Source organism: Typopeltis vanoorti, chromosome 22 (assembly GCF_054136105.1).
Source record: "Typopeltis vanoorti isolate ZY-2024b chromosome 22, IOZ_Tvanoo_1.0, whole genome shotgun sequence".
Taxonomy (NCBI): Eukaryota; Metazoa; Arthropoda; class Arachnida; order Uropygi; family Thelyphonidae; genus Typopeltis; species Typopeltis vanoorti.
The window spans coordinates 87,789,207-87,805,737 of record NC_143570.1 but is presented as its reverse complement, the minus strand read 5'-3'; the positions used below and the strand labels follow the sequence as shown (position 1 = coordinate 87,805,737).

General features: G+C 35.8%; 1 protein-coding gene across 4 annotated transcripts in view; it reads left to right on the top strand.

Annotated features, from left to right (window-relative positions):
- Window positions 1-16,531, top strand: part of LOC150094547 (ribosome biogenesis protein WDR12 homolog) — a 98,679-nt gene that overhangs the window by 14,498 nt on the left and 67,650 nt on the right. For all 4 annotated transcript variants that reach the window (XR_016550247.1, XR_016550246.1, XR_016550248.1 and 1 more), the window contains exons 3-4: window positions 1,779-1,882; window positions 8,199-8,305. Coding sequence is in view for 1 of the 4 variants with exons in the window: in XM_090412156.1 (XP_090268282.1) it covers window positions 1,779-1,882; window positions 8,199-8,305 (211 nt within the window). In the remaining 3 variants the exon portion in view is untranslated. The remainder of the gene's footprint in view (window positions 1-1,778; window positions 1,883-8,198; window positions 8,306-16,531) is intronic.

Below are 16,531 nucleotides of genomic sequence, written 5' to 3'. Positions count from 1 at the left end.
ATCTTTTTTAACATTAATTTGATATGAGCGATAATCAGTTAGCACATTGAGTGAACTGATACCATTTCCCATTTTAAGTGAATGATTAATCAGTTAATGCGATTTTTTTACATTATGTAGAATTTTTTGTCACCAATCTGCAGCGAGCGGAAAAGCTGAAAGTCATCAAGAAACATGAACGTTATGCTAGTAATACAATGACTGTGCGAATCCTGGGATACAACAAGTCTACAGTTTGGACTATACTAAATAAGAGCAAAGAATACAAAGAACAAGGAATAGTTGCTACTGCAAGGATGCAGATCATCCAAAATAGAAGCCATTTAATGATCGAGATGTAGTGTCTTGTCGCTCTGGATTGAGGATTGTAACCAAAAAAGAATACCTTTTAGTGCAGGGAACATTCATTCAAAAGCTCTCAATATTTTTACCTCATTGAAAGTGACCAAATTTCAAGAGGAATGTGAAAGCTTTACTGCGAGTTTAGGATGGTTTGACCATTTTAAAAGTTGAATGGACTGCATAACGTAAGAATAAGTGCAGAATCTGCTAGTGCTGATAAAGATTCTGTGGCCAAGTTTCCTGAAGAATTGCAAAACATAATTCAGGAGGGTGATTATGACGACTGGCAAATATTCAACTTCGACGAAACTGATCTCTTTTGGAAGCGTATGCCAAAAAAACTTTCCTAGTTAGCTCAAAATCAAAATAAGATTTAACATTATTGAAGAAATCGGCACAATTGGAAAAGAACTTGGATTTAATAAACTGGATAACGAGGATGTGAGAAACTTGCTCGATTTCCATTCAGAACAGTTAAGCGAGAATGATTTTCAACTAGAAGAACAGCATGCATATTGAGGTAGTTTTCAATCACATAGAGTGTGCTAAGCAAATTTTGTTTGAAGCTGATCCTGATATGAACGAAGCTTCGAAGTACACTGAAATCTTGATGAGGTGATCGCCAACTACCAAATTTATTTACTTTAACTGATGAATGAATTATAATTATCCTTATTGTTTATTGTATTTGCTTAACATGATTTTGCTTATCACACATAAATTGATGGATTAATTAATTGCATTAAACGAGGTTTATCTGTGTGTATGTATATATATATATATATATATATATATATATAGTAATGCAGCTTGATTGACAGTGGAAAATATAAATAAACTACATTATGTTATTGAAATATCAGTTTGAGTTGGATCTTATTTCCAAGTATATTTTCTAACTTATGGCTGGTTGTATTTGACTAATAGGTTGGTATTCAGTTTTTGGTGTATATTTGAATTGTTGGCATTGTCATGTGAGGTTTCCCCCCACCCTCCCAATTTTCTTCATCCGTCCTTTAGGACTGGTTTTGACTGTAGATTCACATGTGTTCGTGGGCCAGTTTGCCTGTTCTGAGGGACAGAAAACCCGAGTTTCCGGGACAAAAAAATCCCTTATCTTTAGTCGAAAGAGACCAGATGAAGGTTCGTCACGTCATAGACAGGAATCAAACCCAGGTCTTTCTGACCAAAGAGCTATGGAGGCTCTGTATATTTGAATTATACAGTATGTAACAGTGTGCATACACACATGCACACTACATTATTACAACTACATAGTAAGATGATTTTGTGATTGTATTATGATATGCTGTGTTATTCTTACACCTACAAATTTAACAAATTACCTTCTCTTTTTGATGTTTTTTTTTTTTTGTATATAATATATAGATAAGATAAATTTGATATGAATTAAAAAATATAGTAACTTTTTTTAGAAAGCGGGTTTGAAGAATCATCAGTGCAGTTTGACTTTTTAGTTGAGGGAGAACTACTCAGACTTTCTCTTTCTCAACATTTAGAAGAGAGGAATGCATCAACTGTAAGTACATTGTTTGGAGAATTGTGTATTATAATTTTCTTAAGAGCAGTAAAAGTTTTATTGGTTGTTTTAAGGAGAGATTTCTCAGCAATGAAATGAATTCATTGAGAAAATATTTTTTGTTACATACACACAAATTCTATACCATTTATTTAAAATTAATATCCTTCAGTAAACTGAGCTGCTTTTTTCAATATTTTTTTTTTTATTTCATTTTTGATACTGCACCAGGACACAAGTCACAGCAGTACATATCATACTTGATTAGTAGGACAATCGCAAATCCATGCCCTTGGAACCCAGAACTCATAGCCTCTTGGCTGGAGAATGGATATGCTAACCACTCAGCCAACCAATAAAATACTGACACATGGAGAACATAAATTAACATACAGGATGTACTGTAAATCTTACATGAATTAGATTTTAGTTGGTTGTTATCAAAGAATAAAAAACACTCACTAGTTCCAGCACAAGAGATGAGTGGCTTCTTCAGGCTAAATTATCATAAAGATGTTGATTGAAACACAAGTCGTTCTAAAAATAAAAGAAAAAAGAAAATCTGCTAGCAGTATTTTATTTCCTTGTATGGAGTAGGCAGTAGCCAATAGCTGACCAATAGAAAAAGCTGGCCAAGACTATTTATAATTATTAAAAGCATCTTACAGAAACAGTTGGCAAGTGCTGCCATCTAATGGTTCTTCATCCTAACACTATATTTTTAATGTCTGAAATAGTGTGAGCTCTCTGGTCGATTTTGTTGAGTTTCTGGGAGAAAAAAACCTGCTTGCCTGTGCCAGATCGACAAACTTGAGAACTGGTTGAAGAAAGACTTAGAAAAGGTTCCTATAGTCTGCGACTATGTGGGTCTTTTGCTAGATGGCCTAGTGCCTTGGGTACAACCCCCCCTCCCACCCACACACAAAAAAAAAAAAGAGAGAGAGAGAGAAACCATCATCAAATTCTTGACATGTATCCTCAAGGGATGCACAGATTAGGATAGTACTACATGAAAAACTTACATCACCACTAACTTCCTATCTACAATTTTCCTCCAAATCAATCTGCTACCTGTAAAGACTCCAACGTTATTAGATCTTATTATTTTTGTCTTTTAAGGCACTTTTTACTGTATCAATTCACCTAGTTGTTCTTTTTCATCTTCTGGTTCTTTTTCCTACCAACCTGGCAGAGAACACTTGTTTTGCTAATCTTTCCTCGCCCATTCTGTTTAAGTGACCGTACCACCTGAGATTAGCTCTGTTAACACATTCCTGGATGCCAACAATGTCAAGTTCAAAGTTTATTTTTCACTTGGTTAGACTATAATAAATTTAGTTTAATCCTTTATCCAAATGTGAGCAAACAAAGTTAATGCCTGAAAATATCTTCAGGACTGGGGCAAGGTAGTTTGTACTACCTTACCCCAGTCCTGAAGATATTTTCAGGCACAAATTTTGCTTGCTCACACTTGGATAAAGGATTAAACTAAATTTATTAATGTCAAGTTCTTTCCTAATATCTATATCCTTGTTTTTAATATGATATTGCTATTGATTCCATCTGTTCATACCCCTAATCTTTCTCAGGACTCTCATAACTGCAGTCTCTAGTCTTTGGTTATGTATTTTATTTTTAACCCAGCTCTCAGATCCATAAGTTAAAATTAGTTTGAATACAATTTTGTATGCAGCTAATTTAGTGTTTTGACTAATTTCTCTCTTATTCCATATAAATTTATTCAGTTGACTTCCTACCATACCAGCTTTGTTGATTCTTTTGTCTATTTCCATATTCAATTTACCATCTCCACTAAAAATCATGCCTAAGTAGTTGATATGTTTTACTTGATCTATAGGTTCTCCATTCGCAATGCAGTTGATATTTTCATTGCTTCTGCCTATTTTCATTGTCTTTGCCTAGTTATTGCTGACCTTCATACCATATCTATTACAACAGTTATTCAATTTAGTCAAGGAATCTGCAGACTTGTACCAGATTTATTTTAGAAGTATATACATCATCCGCATAAAGTAAAGAGCTGAGATTAACATCTCCAATTTTGATAACAGGTTTAATACCACTTTCCTTCATAATGCAATTCATATAGATAATGAATAACAGAGGGGGGGATGATGTACATCCTTGTCTAAAACCAAGATGAATGTACATCTAAACCAGATTTAACATTAAACCATTCCAGAACTTCCTTCATTTCTAACTGCTGAATTGTAACTCAAATAAAGACTAAGTATTGCTTGATAAAATGTCCCATTGACACCATACGACTGTAGTGTTTTGAATAGTTTTTCTCTTGGCACTTTGTCATATGTGTTTTCCAGATCTACAAAACTTAAAATCGATCTTTGTTATATTCCCATGAACTATTTGTCTTAAAGTGAAAATCTGATCCTAACAACCTCTATTTGGCTTGAATCTATCTTGTCCTTCACCAAGCTTCTCTTCCACAATCTTTCTCAACTGTTTTTCAAGTATACTTGCATAAATCTTACCAGGAACACTCAGTAGGGAAATACCTCTGTAATTTTCACATTCAGTTTTATTTCCCTTTTTATATATGGGTACTATGAGAGCTCTATTCCAATCATCTGGAATTCGTCCCTCTGTGCAGGCTTTCTGAACTATGCAGTGCAGCCACTGGAAGACTTTTATACCTCCACACTTCAGCATTTCTGGTTGAGTATCGTCTACTCTAGCTGCCTTTCCACATTTCAGGCTTTTGATTGCTTTTTCTGCGTCAAGTATGGATATGTATTTTTGCATGCTTGTTGAGTGTTTTTTTACTACTGTGCTGTCACTGATTGTTTCATTTAGTGATTTTTCCAAATAATTACTCCATACATCAAGGATATTTTTTTCTCCAGTTTTCATATCAGCTTTATGTACATCCTTTCCTCCATTTCTGAGCTTTTACAACAACCTTCAGAATATCTTGCCCCATTCTTGATATTTATTTTCTATGTTCTTGCCAAAGTCCTCCCATGACTTTTGTTTAGCTAGTTTTACACAGTGTTTAGCATTCTTGCATTTGTCTTTATATTCTCTAAGAGCACAAGCTGACTTATTTGCCAGGAACTTTTGATGTGTTTTCTTCTTTTCCTTCACTGCCTCTTTAACTTCCTGTATCCACCAGGGAGTTCTGATATTTTTATCCTTGCAGACAACCTCACCACATGCCTGTCAGGCTGAATGAATATGTGTTTTCTTCAGAGCTTGCCACTGAATCTCCAAGGTTTGATTCCTGTTCTCAAACTCTCTCATTTTTTCTTGAATAATATTTGTGTATTTTAGTCTACAGTTCACATCTGAGAGCTGCTCAACTTTTATTCGTTTTTAAACTTTCTTACATGTTCTTCTTTTCAATATGAAATTCAATTTTATCCTGCTCAAGACTAAACACGTTCAAACACATTCCTAAGAATGTGGTGTCTCTCTGCAGACACCACATTCTTAGGCAATACATTCCAATCATTCACAACTATCCATGCAAAAACCTGCTTCTCACTCCCTTGCTCACACTCTCCTTATACAGCTTCCAGGGATGACATATTGTTCTTCCTTGATTTCCCACCATTTAACGAAAAGTCTCTTCAATGTTAATCCTATTTCAACCCCTTACCAATTTGTACATCTATCATATCACCTGTTTTCCTCCTATCCACTAGACTCTGTAAATTTGTTACCTTTCTTCATATTCAACATCCCAGAAATCAGTAACTACCTAAGTTAGTCATCTCTGGACCCTTTCCAACATCTCTTTGTCCTTTTGAAAACCAGGTGACCAAATCTGTGCACAGTGGTCCATTTAAGGTCTTGATTAGGCCACATATGAGTAACCAAAATACCCTTACTTCTACAAGTCAGTGTTCTCTGCATCATTTTTAGAATTTGTTGCGTTGTCTTCACAATTTTGGCAATGTGTCCTCTAAATTTTAGATCCTTATCTACCACCATCCCAAGATCTCTTATTTCCTCCACCTCCAACAATATATCCCCCCCAAGAGTAAATTCTACATCCCATCTTTGTTTCCCAAATTTTAAAACCTTACAATTTGCAACATTGAACTAGTGTCCCCACTCCCACACCCATTCACTCAATTTATTCAAGTCTTTTGGTAAGGCCAGAACATGCTCTACTCCTCATAGTTTGTCCCAACTTTGCATCACTTCAAAGAACTGAATATGCCCATCCAAATCCTCCCCAATATCAGTAACATGCAGGCTAAACAGCAATGGTCCTAAAACAGATCCCTGAGGCACACTGGTGACTTTCCTCTTCTGGAATATTGTCCCCCCATACACAACTTGCTGATACCTATCAGATAGCTAATCCATTGCACTAGTCTAATATCTAATCCCATCTGCTTTAGTTTGACTATCAACTTATCATGTAGTTGATAGCCTTTGCAAAATTTAAGTATGTATATCCTGTGTATCCATCTCTTTTGTCCAATGAAGCTGTCACCTTATTGTAATAAGTAAGTTGATTAGTAAAACATGACCTTCCTTTAACAAATCCATGCTCTCCATCAAAGATACCACTGTTGTCAACGAGTGGTGATATATCATCCTGGTTCTCACCAGCCTCTCCAACACATTAACCAAAACTTACACATAGATAGGCCTATAATTTGATGTGCTTGAGTTCTATCACCTCCCTTACGAAGTGGCACAATCTTACCTTCCTTTCACTCCTTTGGAACGTGACCTAATATAAGACTCATATTAAACAAATATGTCAAGGCAGATGTCAGCTCCCTGGCACATTCCTTCAAGATACGTGGTGATATATCATCAAGTCCCACAGCCTTATTAACATCAAGTTTGCTCAATTACCCATACACCACTTGGTCACTTAGTCAGTCAGTCCTCCTCCTCATCATCCACTACTCTCAAACTCTCCATGATGTCACATTCACAAGAATGAAAAACCTTTATGAACTGTTCATTAAATATCTCAACTATATCCTCTGCAGCAGTTGGTCTTATACTATTTTCTCCAATCAATATCATCCTTCTGTAATCATTATTTTTTTTTCCTGGCTACATGTCAAAAGAACTCCCTGTGGTTTTTTTTTTTTTTTTTTATTTTTTTAACTAACTGCCACTCATACTGCACTTTTGCTACCCTTACCAACCTTGCTAACTCTCCTTGCCTCTTCTTTGTAATCCTTGTGGAATTGATTATTATTACTCATCTTGTGTTTCCTCCGTAATACCTTTTTTCCTCTGTATGCTTAATCTCTTCATTCATCCATTTCCCACCTACCTTATTTAACCTTCTGATCCTTGGAATACATTTAGACACTGCTTCTACTAGATAGTTCTTGAATATCACCCAAGCAGCATTGATCTCCTTTTCACCCGACTCCTCATTCCATGCCACATCTGCAAGCTGTCTCCTGAGCTTCTCATAATCACCAGCCTTGTAGTTCCACATACATCCTTTCCTCACACTGCTGGCAACCATCCAGTTAATCACTTCATGGTCACTCTCACCAAATGGAGGATGATTTGTCAACTCATTTATAATACCCTGTGATCCCTCAGTCCTTGTTTATATTGCCATAATTAAAATCATCTTTTTCTTATTTGCTTGGCTAATTCACTAATTTTATGCATTCCATGGTCATTACTATCCACATCGCCTATAGCAACATCTGACTAAATATTTTATTCTTTTCACCTCTATCTCACACCATACTGCCTCAAAACCACTGGCCTTGGTATGAGCCAACTAGGCTATTATAGACAGATCTGGTCACTTTGGTTTCTTGGAGATGTGGAGCAGGTAGAATTAGATGCAGAGATGAGTGATCAGGAAGGTGGTAGGTCTGTGGGCTCCTCCATATAAGGAAAGATTGAAGATTTGTGGGTTACAGATGCTGTTAATAGATGAAAGTCGGGGGGGGGGGGTGATAGTATGATAGAGGCATATAAGTTGCTTAGAAGGTTTGTAGAATTAATTTTGAAGAAATTTTACATTCATAGTTAGTGTGGGGAAAACTAGGGGTCATCCCTCTAAATTAATTCCTAACAGTGAGTGTAGTTAGGAAGGCCATGTGCTAGTTTTTTTTGCTCACTAACTCAATAAAGATTGAAACTAGTCTTGAGTAGTGATCCTCCCTTAATGTTTACCATGAAAAACGTTCTACATATATTTTCGTTTTGAACCAGGTCATATCTTGTGAACAACATTCTTTAGAAATATACAATAACCATATCAAAGTAAAGTTAAAGTTTTATTGGATTATAATTTTTGATCTTTTCATAAAACATGTTCATGTGGTTATAGGAATCTGTAATAGAAGTAGAATATTTTGAGACCTCTCCATCACCTTCTCCCCAGGGAACTCTGTCTCATGATGATTGGGTTCATTCAGTGAGAGCTGCTGGTAACTGGTAAGAGAATTTTTATGTTTGAACCTAGAAACAGAAACACCAAAACAAATACCTGTTACCTGTTTTTGTTTACTTGTTTGACTGCCTAATTAACTGAAAAATTGTTTTATATAATTATAATTTGGTAGAAATAAGAATACTCATGTTGATGTTTTGTGGAGAAAACACGTCTTGAGATAATAATTAACTGCTTATTTAGCTAATTAGATTCCAAATTTTGCCTTAGTCATCAAAGCATCTTCATAGGTACAAAGAAATATACTAAGCATGTGGCTTCCTTTTGGTGTGTCTGCATGGTACACCAACAGGAAGCCACACACACACACACACACACACACACACACACACACACACACACACACACACACACACACACACACAGACAAACTGAATGTGAAAATCAGGCTCCTGAAGTCCTAACTGGTACCCTCTGTTGGTGTGTTGGAGCTGAAGGTCTTAATATGGAAGTCTCCCAAACTTTTGATAAAACGAAGCACTTGAATGTACAAAGAAATATACTGTGGCAGATTTCAGAAATAATCTGTTAGATTTATATCCGTTTCTATATAAAATGGATGTTTTTTCCTCAACAGATCTAGTTATCTGTTATCATGAGGGTGGCCTACTACTCCAGAATTACTGTAATAAAGATAATGTATATGGTTTCCACATCCTTTGATGAATTTCTACTGTTCTTCATTTGTCCAAAGCAAGTTAGTTTGTAGGAGTGGATAAGCAGATAATGGTAGCTTATTTTGGCATGTCGTGAAGGAGGTCCATATGTTTTACCTTTTAAGAATGCATGAGATTTTTTCTAAGGTGCCTCAGATGTAGAGAATGGCACTGAATTTGGTGTGTGTTGGGGGGGGGGGGGGGGGTAAAGAGTTCTGTTGATTTTGTGAAGTGAAAAGTCACTGGCAACAGTCAGGGCACAGAGAACAAATTGATATGTGTAGGCAGGCATTATCAAAATCTTCTGGTCCTGATGATATCTTTCCATTTCTACTCAGATGTTGTGCTCCAGATATACCCGTCTTTTATCATCTCTACAATTCTGTACTCAGCTGGCACTTATTCCATTGCATGGAAGCAGGCTTATATCCAACCTATTCCAAAAAGGTGGAGGTAAAAGTCTGTCATCCAGCTAATAACCAATCGCTGTCACCTCAGTCCTCTCCAGAATAATGAAGAAAGTTATTGATAGTCAACTTCTTCACTACTCAAATGCCCACTAGTTAATCAGTGACCACCAATTTGTATTATTATAATTTTTAACATTTTTTCCCCAGCTATTAATATACTGGCATAGATTAATAATCAGATATACTGTGGAACACAATTTTGTAGGTTTTGTGTAGAGGTAATGGTATCTACAAAAAAAAAAAAAAATAGCAATGCAGTGATCTAATATGCAATTTAGCTCTCTGCCTCAACCTGGAGTGTACAGGTTGAGGGAGAGAGGGAAATGAACTGATATGCATTGTTCAGGTGGATGAAACAAAGTAGCCTTCTGATGACATATCCTTACACGTTTACACAGTACTGGTGTGCAGTGTGAACTGCCCTTGCAATTAGTATTATAATTTCCAAGCTTCCGTGGAATCAGAAAAACTCCTCAGTTCTGTAATAGTGTGGAAAACTAGTAAGCATAATGCCTAACTAAACTCACTTCCTTCTATAAATCATTTGTTTTGTTACACTGTGTAATACTTATTTGCCTTTCCACTTCTGTCTCTCTCTCTCTCTCACATCCAAATGGCACTACTGTAACAACACCTAAAGAGAAACCTGATTTTCTAGAATCACTTTTTCTTCCAACTCCTGCATAGATGACCTGACAAAATCATCTCCTACCATACCAGAAACTGAGCACCTTATGCTTCCTGTGTGTTTTCAGCAAAATGACATAAGAATACTAAACAACTTAGAGACTAAAGTTTCTGGTCCTATTGGCATCTCCCCATTTGTACTCAGATGTGCTCCAAGATATACCTGTCCTTTATTATCTTTACAATTCTGTACTCAGCTGCACTTATTCCATTGCATGGAAGCAAGCATATATCCAACCTATTCCAAAAAAGTTGAGATAAAAGCCTGCCATTTGACTAATCACTATCACCTCAGTCCTCTCCAGAATAATGGAGAAAGTCATCAATAGTCAACTTCTTCACTACCCAAAGGCCCACTAGTTAATCAGTGACCATCAATATCAATTTTGGCAATCTAGACCCAGGCTGAAAACTTAGTCAACAATTAACCATCACTGCACATTTTTCATAGAAACTTGAATATTACCAGGAGCATCCTCATTTGTATAGACTTCCAAGAGTCTACAAAGCAAATATTCCATTATATCTTGTAATGGACACCATTAGCATTCCTTGCTACAAAATTACTAAACCTCTTTCTAAATTACTTTGGGCATTCATGGGCGTCCTCTTTATTTATCAAGGATAGTTCTCATTTCAAAGCAAAGATATCATAGCTATATCTTTGCTCAGGTGATCTCCTTTTCAGCTTAGATATTGTCTTTATTCACAAATGTTCCTTTAGATGAAACAGTTGACTTCTTCAAGTAAGACTGTCTAGTAGATATTGTCTGCCTATTTGACTTTATCATTCCTTCTGCTTACTTCACATACCATTTTAAGCTTTACCAGCAAATTGATGAGTACATCAATGAGTAGTCCTGTTTCTTTCTTCACTGGCTAAATACTTCATGGAATGATTCAAGGATACGGATAAATACTGAACAGCATCTTTCCTAAACCATCCTTATGCTGCTGATATGTAGATGATATCCTGGCGATTGACATGGTTTCTTCACAGATCTACAAGAGTTCGTCAATAAGATGAGCAGTTTTTACCATCATATCTAGCTCACTCTTGAGGTAGAATAGGAAAAATGGAATGCAATTTTAGATTTCCTTATACCTTGCCAACCAGATGGTAGCCTTCATTTCTTGGTTTTTAGAAAGAAAACTCATGCCAGACTTTCACACTATCATACTTGTCAAAAATCTGGCACCATTAAGACTGGTGCATCAAGCTCACTCTCTTTGGTGACATCATGTCCACCTTACTTGCTAATGGCGTTATCAAATCTTATGTCAGCAAAATCGTTATAGAGTCTTCTTGTCAAATGTCTCTCATCGTGGTGGCAATACAGAGGTGGTCCATGTGTTACCATTCCTTATGTTAAAGGTGTTTCTGAGAGTTAGTCAAGCTACTTAGATTTGTTGGCATGCAAGTGTCATTTCACCTTATTAACAAGATTTCTACTTTTCTAGGCTCTGCAAAAGATGAAGTTTATCTTTTGGCCTTTGGCCCACCCCAGAGTCTGTTAAATTCCTTGCCAGTGTGGGTTATATTTTGACTGAACAGGTAGATCAGTGACTGTGCACCATGATGAACATCTGTTTAGATTATATTAATTTCCATGAACCTTCATCAAATCCTTATGAAGAGGATAAAGGTTTTCCATAAAAGTAATTAGCTCATGGAATGCTTATATAAAGTTGTGAAACCTTGCTACATATCCCAAATCGAAACAGAAGTGATGGACAGAAATTATACACCTTATATTGGAAATAGTACTTCTTCTCAAGTTCCTTATGTAAAAAAAACAATTACATGAGTAAAATCCATATTATGTTTAATTAATTATCATGACTCATGTTCTAATTCGTCAAGTTCTTAAAATAGTAATATTGCAAATTACTTATCAATAACTGTAGAATAACATGTATGCCACAATAAATAACCATGACCCCCCCCCCCTTTTTTTTTTTTTTTTTCTTTTCTTTTTTTTTTTTTTTTTTCCCGAGTCATCAGAATTCAAGGAGAACCGGCCTATCAGTCTGGAACTCGGGGGTTGGGCACTGGGGGGGGGGGGGCTGATTTCATTACACGGGGACGTATTCTTATACCGTCTGCAATGCGGGTATCCTTTTTCATTCATTTCTGTTTGATGTATGATCCTTTTACAAAACTTTTAGAACATTCCCCGTTTTCACTTAAACATGATGAATCATCTGTGTGCGGTCTGTGTAACATGTATTTAATAACTTTTGCTTCAGGATTACAACAATCAAACTCATTGTCGACCATTACAACAGTGAGTTTGATTGTCAAATCAAATCAAAGTCAGTATTCATTACTGACACATATTTTAATTTCTTGATTTTGACTAGCGAAAGTTATTAAATACATGTTACACAGACAGCACACAGATGATTCATCGTGTTTAAGCGAAAACGGGGAATGTTCTAAAAAGTTTCATAAGGTTCATACATCAAACAGAAATGAATGAAAAAGGATACCTGCATTACAGACAATGCATTACTTAATCCTTTAATAATTAATTTTTCTTAAAATAACGTAATGAATGTCTTATCGGAAAAGAAGAAAACGTAATCATAGTTTGGATGACAATAGTCCTTCGTCATACAAACAGCCAGTGAAAACACCTGCTGAACGTAAGAGAGAAAGTAGATAATGACAACTGCAAGAAGAACAGGGACCCCTCGACATCCAAAGAGCCAGCGAAAACACCAACATAAGATAGAAAGTAGGGAACAACAACTGCAAGAAGAACAGGGACCTTCGACATCCATAGAGCCAGCAAAAACACCTGCTGAACGTAAGAGCGAAAGTAGGGAACGACAGTCATCAGCTCAGACTACAAACCTCGATTCAGTAGCAGCTCACGATGTCGGGGATATGACTGAAAAGTGCCAAAATTGTAATGCAATATATTTTGAAAATGAATTTTGCAAACAGAGTTGCTGTCATAATAGTAATGTGAGGTTGTCAGAATTATCTCCATTCTCTATTCAATTACAACAAATATTTTGTGTTGGAAGCTTTAGAAATGATATTCGTATATTCAACTCGATGTTTGCTTTTGCTACATTTCAAGCAGATATAACTTCAGACAGATGGCTGCCAATTCTGAGAGTAGAGGGACAGGTACATCATATTGCTCCAACATCTCTCTATGGATCATGTACAACTAATAAATCGTATTGTGGTCAGATTTATATGTATGAACCTGATGTTGCTTTGCGTTATAGAACAAATTTCGGATCAGAAACTAGTTTATACTGTTACATTGGAAATTTTAGAAAAACATCCATGTGTTGGAAAATGCAGAGCACTGAAAAATGTAGTAGAAGAAAACCAACAGGAATATTTCTTATACTTTACAAGAGGGCCTGACAAAAGAGTATATAATAAACCAGTAATGTCTGAATGTGCTGCAATAATAGTTTCAAAGGATGGTATAGTTCCAGACTTTGATTTACATGTTTATCCTAAATCCAGTGACGAAGGTGTTCTGCTACCAAAACTGTCTACGCATATAGTTCCCATGATTTTTCCACTATTATTTCCAAATGGCGACTTAGGTTGGACACCAAGTATAATGCAGATAGGAGAGGTTACATCAAAACAGATGTCAGTGCTACAGTACTATGCCTACCGTTTGATGTACAGAAACATAGATCAGTTCAATCCTATTTATTATGGAGGCCGGTTACATCAGCAATACGTTATTCATGCATACATTTGAATAGAAAATCAACATCTTAATTATTTTTTACATAATCAAAATAAACTGAGAATCGAGCGTTATCAAGGATTAATTGAAAGTATTAAAAATATTGTATGAAAAGAAGTGTTATAAATAAAGACTTTGCCATAAGACATTGTGTTTTTTTTTTATCCTTATCCAATATCAGGATTCCAGAAATGACAAGCGAAGGTAGCCCCCCTGAGTGTTGAGTCATTAGAATTCAAGGAGAACCGCCCTACCAGTCTGGAACTCAACATTCGGGGGGCATAGCCCCCTAGTATATATATATATATATATATATATATATTTTAGAGAATAAATTTTAAATGACTTTAAACCGAGATAAAATATTAAATTTTAATGATAATGATACAACTAGTTTCAGACTTTTACAGCTTTCTTCAGTTATCCACTAAAGGTAGAACACAGTAATAAAAAATTGAAGTTACAAAAAACTGAGAATTACAGGCAAAAAATACAATACATTGGTTGTGAATAGATCAAATAGATGAATATGTACAATTAGAATATCAGATTGAATATTTGAATTCATTAAACTTTCCTGGATTCCCTGTGCATAAATTACAATTGAAAGTAGGATCAGTTGTTATGCTTATTCGAAATTTAAGTATCAAGGATGGCCTTTGCAATGGTACACGCTTACAAATTGTTTCTCTCTAAATTGCATTTAGAGAGAAAGATCATACATTCTTGACTTGGAAGGTTCCCAAACTTAAAATTTTCAGTTACAAAGGGTATATAAAGAATTGTGTGGCAGGTGATTATGACAAGCTTAGAAGGCATTTGGAAACAATGCTATGTCATAAGAATCTGGAAGGATGTTAGCAAATCATGGGAGATGGTTAAGAAAGTCGCTCAAGGAAGCATTATCATGGTGTATACCCTAGGTCAGGAAGTTAAATCAGCTAGGAGTTAGATGGATGAGTAGTATTCATTAAGCAGGAGCTCAGAAATGGGAGAGAATGTCAGGAAAGTCAATATCAAGCTCTTGAATAGTATAAGAACCAGCATGCTAAGGAATGAAAAATCAGATTATCAGAGGAAATTAACCAGGCAGGCCAAAGGAAATCCCAAAGCGTTCCTTCACTGTGTGGTGAGAAAAGGATGAATGACTACGGAAGTATCATCTTAATGAGTGTTACTAGTAGTAGTAGTAGTGAGGCTGCAGAAGTAGATAAAACAGTTGAGTTACTGAGTGACCACTTTGGGAGTGTGTATAGTCCATGTGAAAATATGCAGTGGCAGTTGTGATGATATAGGAATAGAGATTGATGGATTAAAAATGTGTCAGATATTGCAGAATCTCAAAGCAAATATGCCCATTGGGTTAGGTGCAATATCAGTCTGCATATTATAAGAATGTGAAAAGGAATTTGCATTGGCTTTGACTAGGGTGTTTAACTTTAGAATCAGCTCTTATAAAGCAAAGGGAGTGGAAGATTGCAAAATTGTGTGTTTGCATAAAGAAGGCTCCAAGATAGAAATAGCAAATTATAGACCAATCAGTCTATAAGGCCACATCTGGATTATTGTACTCAGATTTTGTCACTTAGGTTTCTTGGGATGATGATCCAGAGGAAAATGACCAGGCAAGTTCTGTGGAGGGGATCTTTGGACTCCATTAAGATTTCCCTGCATAATATGTATTGAAAAGTAAAAGGAAAGCTGTATTATTTCTTTCTCATAGACAACAAAACTAAAGACACAGCTTATAGGAAATTTGATAAACCACCATCATGTGCTGTTTTATGAAGTTGGACAATTAACCTCCCCTCCAAAATCATTAAAACAAGAGCCACTGCTAACCAACACCCTTTTACAGTCTATTTCAAAACACAGTGAACCACCTTCACTGCCTCGTCTTTCATTCCATCTACTTCTGTCCTTTGGAACAGTCTCACCCACTCTACTTTTCCCAAAGATTACAACCCTTAGCTGTTCAAACAAAATGTGAACAGATGCCTCCTTTCTCTACATCGGATATTAAAAAAAAAAAAAAATCATATGGCATCATCACTTGATATAATTGCACTAGAGCATCTTGATACTCAAGTGCAAATTGCTCTTGATATAGTACTAAATCAAGAGCAACCACTTGAGATTCAGTAATATTTTCCCTAGCATTTGTCTAAAGCTGGGTGGCATATGTAAACAGATCCCATGTTATTCAACAGTAATAAATCCATATTGACTATTATTAATTTGAGTGGCTCATCAAGAATTTGATGATGATCAGGTGTCTATAGCAGTTAAGTTCAGTTGTAATGGTTTCTCCATTAATTTAGGGGAGGGAAATGAAATGATCAAAACTGTATGGTAATCTAAGATTTTTCACACTGTTCTTAAGATTGAGTTGAATAGGGGCTAATTTCTAGACTTTGAGGTGTATCAATGGAATAAGAGAAAATAAAAGCCCACATAGAAACAGTAGTCAGCAATGGAGCATAAACTTGTAGAACAATTGGAGAAATCTCATCAGCAACAAGAGACTTTTTGGTATCTAACAAGCTTTCTGATCTTGATTAAAAGAAAAAAAAAAAATCAAAGGTGGCATTGAACATTGTGTTTGGAATGGTAGGAAGAATACCAAGATCAATATGTAATAATTGGTGAAAAAGTAAGAAGCCAGT